At 45.8% G+C, this 2,463-nt stretch overlaps 1 protein-coding gene across 11 annotated transcripts; it reads right to left on the reverse strand.

Annotated features, from left to right (window-relative positions):
• Nucleotides 1–1,423: 1,423 nt before the first annotated feature.
• LOC105472411 (keratin-associated protein 4-6) lies at nt 1,424–2,224 on the reverse strand. 11 transcript variants are annotated; one of them, XM_071081991.1, is made up of 3 exons: nt 2,025–2,224; nt 1,644–1,934; nt 1,424–1,553 (listed from the first exon to the last, which is right to left on the reverse strand). In XM_071081991.1, exons 1-3 carry the CDS (start codon nt 2,222–2,224, stop codon nt 1,424–1,426), a joined length of 621 nt encoding a protein of 206 aa, XP_070938092.1. The 11 variants fall into 11 exon arrangements, with proteins under 11 accessions (XP_070938092.1, XP_070938096.1, XP_070938090.1 ...); XM_071081995.1 differs by having other exon boundaries at nt 1,424–1,859; nt 2,100–2,224; XM_071081989.1 differs by having other exon boundaries at nt 1,424–1,934; nt 2,070–2,224.
• Between the last annotated feature and the right edge of the window lie 239 nt (nt 2,225–2,463).

Consider the following 2,463-nt stretch of genomic DNA (forward strand, 5'->3'; position numbering starts at 1 on the left):
CATCAGGAGTTGTGTGCTGTAAGTGATGTGGAGGAATAATGCCCCTACACAGTTTAAATTATTGTTTGTTCATGTAGTAGAACCTATTGAAGTTAAAGATTCATGATTCAATACCACTCCATTATTCATTGGACTTTTAACTCCTAGAATATGTATTTAGTACAGAACTTTCTAACTGTTTCTCCTGCTTTTACTAGCTTCAATTGATGTAAAATTTATTTTCACCATTTTCCCCTAGGATGGAGTTTATAGGCCATATTCTGGGTTTACCTAAGAACCAAACTAGTCTGTTAGTTCGTTTCTTCTAAGTCCCCATATTTCTCTATGAAAATTCATTTTTGTGGAATTTATTGAACAAGACCATGTGCCCTAAGACCATGCTGTTAAATACACATCACAGAAAAGTCATTAAGGTAGGAAAAATATTAAAATTTGAGTATTTTACATTTTCTGCAATTCCCCAACTTCTCAGAAGATTAATTTTCCCTAAAGGTAATTACTTTGTTGTTAGTGGATGGAGAGGAAATTAAAGCAACTGAGAGTGTAATAAATTGAATTACATGAGAGATGGATAAACCCTAAAGAGTAGCCTCTGGTTTTACAAGAGTGGGATAAAAGAGATGAGGGCAGAACAAGATGACAGGATCAGCGGGCATGGGTGGAGGAGGAAAATGGAAGAATAAAGCAAATAAGAGAGGAGTGGGGTTGTAGGGAAAGATACACTTTCAAAAATATTTAAGAAAATTTAGCTGTGGGATAGAACCCTTCTCTATATTCATAAAAAAACTTAACTAAAAATATTTATTTTTCTTCAATACTTTTGGAAGCATCCATGTATTGCCGTTGTTTATTTATTTTTTAAACTCATTACATGTTGGGATTTTCTTGAAGGTGAGAGCAAGAATAGGATTCGTTCAGTTGTGTTTTGGGTGTAATTTCTCAGGAACTAAGGACAATCATTACAAAGCAACACAAAAAGAACATTGTATTTCTATGCGACAAAGGTGGAGTTTTATTCAGAAGCAGAAAAAAAAAGATACAGAAACATTACTGTAAAAGGAAATACAGGGTGAAAAAATCAGACTTTCAAATCTGAGAGTGAGACATCCTTGCCCTGAGTAACCCTGCAAGAATTTCCACATTTGGGACAGAAGAACTTGGTATCCATAAATACAAATATAGTGTATAAAACTTGATAAATTCTATTAATTTCTTGATGTAAATAACATCTAATTTCACACTTGGGTTAACGTGGGGAACATATATTCTAGATGTATATCCAGGACATATATCCTAGATATATGTCCAGTATATGGACACACAGTTGGTGGGAATGGCCTCTCCTGAGTTGTCTATGAGATGCACAAGGTCTGCTTCTGTGATAAGTGAGCTGAAGGGGAGGAGACAGGTTCAGGAAAGGAGCTCAGCAGCAAGAGGAGGCACAGCACAAAGGGCGGGGGCAGGTGGAGATGACACAGGTTGGGCGATAGCAAGTGGTGTGGCAGGAGACTCGGCCACAGACTGGACGCAGGCAGCAGCAGGGGCGGCAGCAGCTGGATTCACAGCAAGAGGGACGGCAGCAGCTGGAGATGCAGCAGCTGGGGCGGCAGCAGGTGGGCTGGCAGCACACAGACTGGCAGCACTGGGGCCTGCAGCAGCTGGACACACAGCAGCTGGGGCGGCAGCAGCTGGAGATGCAGCAGCTGGGGCGGCAGCAGGTGGGCTGGCAGCACACAGACTGGCAGCACTGGGGCCTGCAGCAGCTGGACACACAGCAGCTGGGGCGGCAGCAGCTGGAGATGCAGCAGCTGGGGCGGCAGCAGGTGGGCTGGCAGCACACAGACTGGCAGCACTGGGGTCTGCAGCAGCTGGACACACAGCAGCTGGGACGGCAGCAGCTGGAGATGCAGCAGCTGGGGCGGCAGCAGGTGGTCCTGCAGCAGGTGGTCTGGCAGCACTGGGGTCTGCAGCAGCTGGACACACAGCAGCTGGGGCGGCAGCGGGTGGTCCTGTAGCAGGTGGTCTGACAGCAGCTGGGGCGGCAGCAGGTGGGCTGGCAGCACACAGACTGGCAGCACTGGGGTCTGCAGCAGCTGGACACACAGCAGCTGGGGCGGCAGCAGGTGGTCCTGCAGCAGGTGGTCTGGCAGCAGCTGGGGCGGCAGCAGGTCTCCAGGCCACAGCCCTGGTCAGAGCAGACAGAGCCACTACAGGAGCTGACCATGGTGTCAGAGGGTGGAGGTTCTGGGTGGGTTTCCAGGAGAGTGAGTTTCGTGAGTTTGAGAGTCTTCCTTGCTACATGGCCCCTTTTATACCCAGCTGAGGAGCCTTTGTGATTATGAGAAGATTATTTCCTTGTTTTTGTTTATATGACACAAATGCAATTACTAAACCATATTTTTGTGTTTTTCTAGTAAAAAATCCCGTTATATAGAAAATGATTATTTCCCTTTTCTCACCCTG

The sequence above is a fragment of the Macaca nemestrina genome, chromosome 17 (genome assembly GCF_043159975.1).
Source record: "Macaca nemestrina isolate mMacNem1 chromosome 17, mMacNem.hap1, whole genome shotgun sequence".
Classification (NCBI taxonomy): domain Eukaryota; kingdom Metazoa; phylum Chordata; class Mammalia; order Primates; family Cercopithecidae; genus Macaca; species Macaca nemestrina.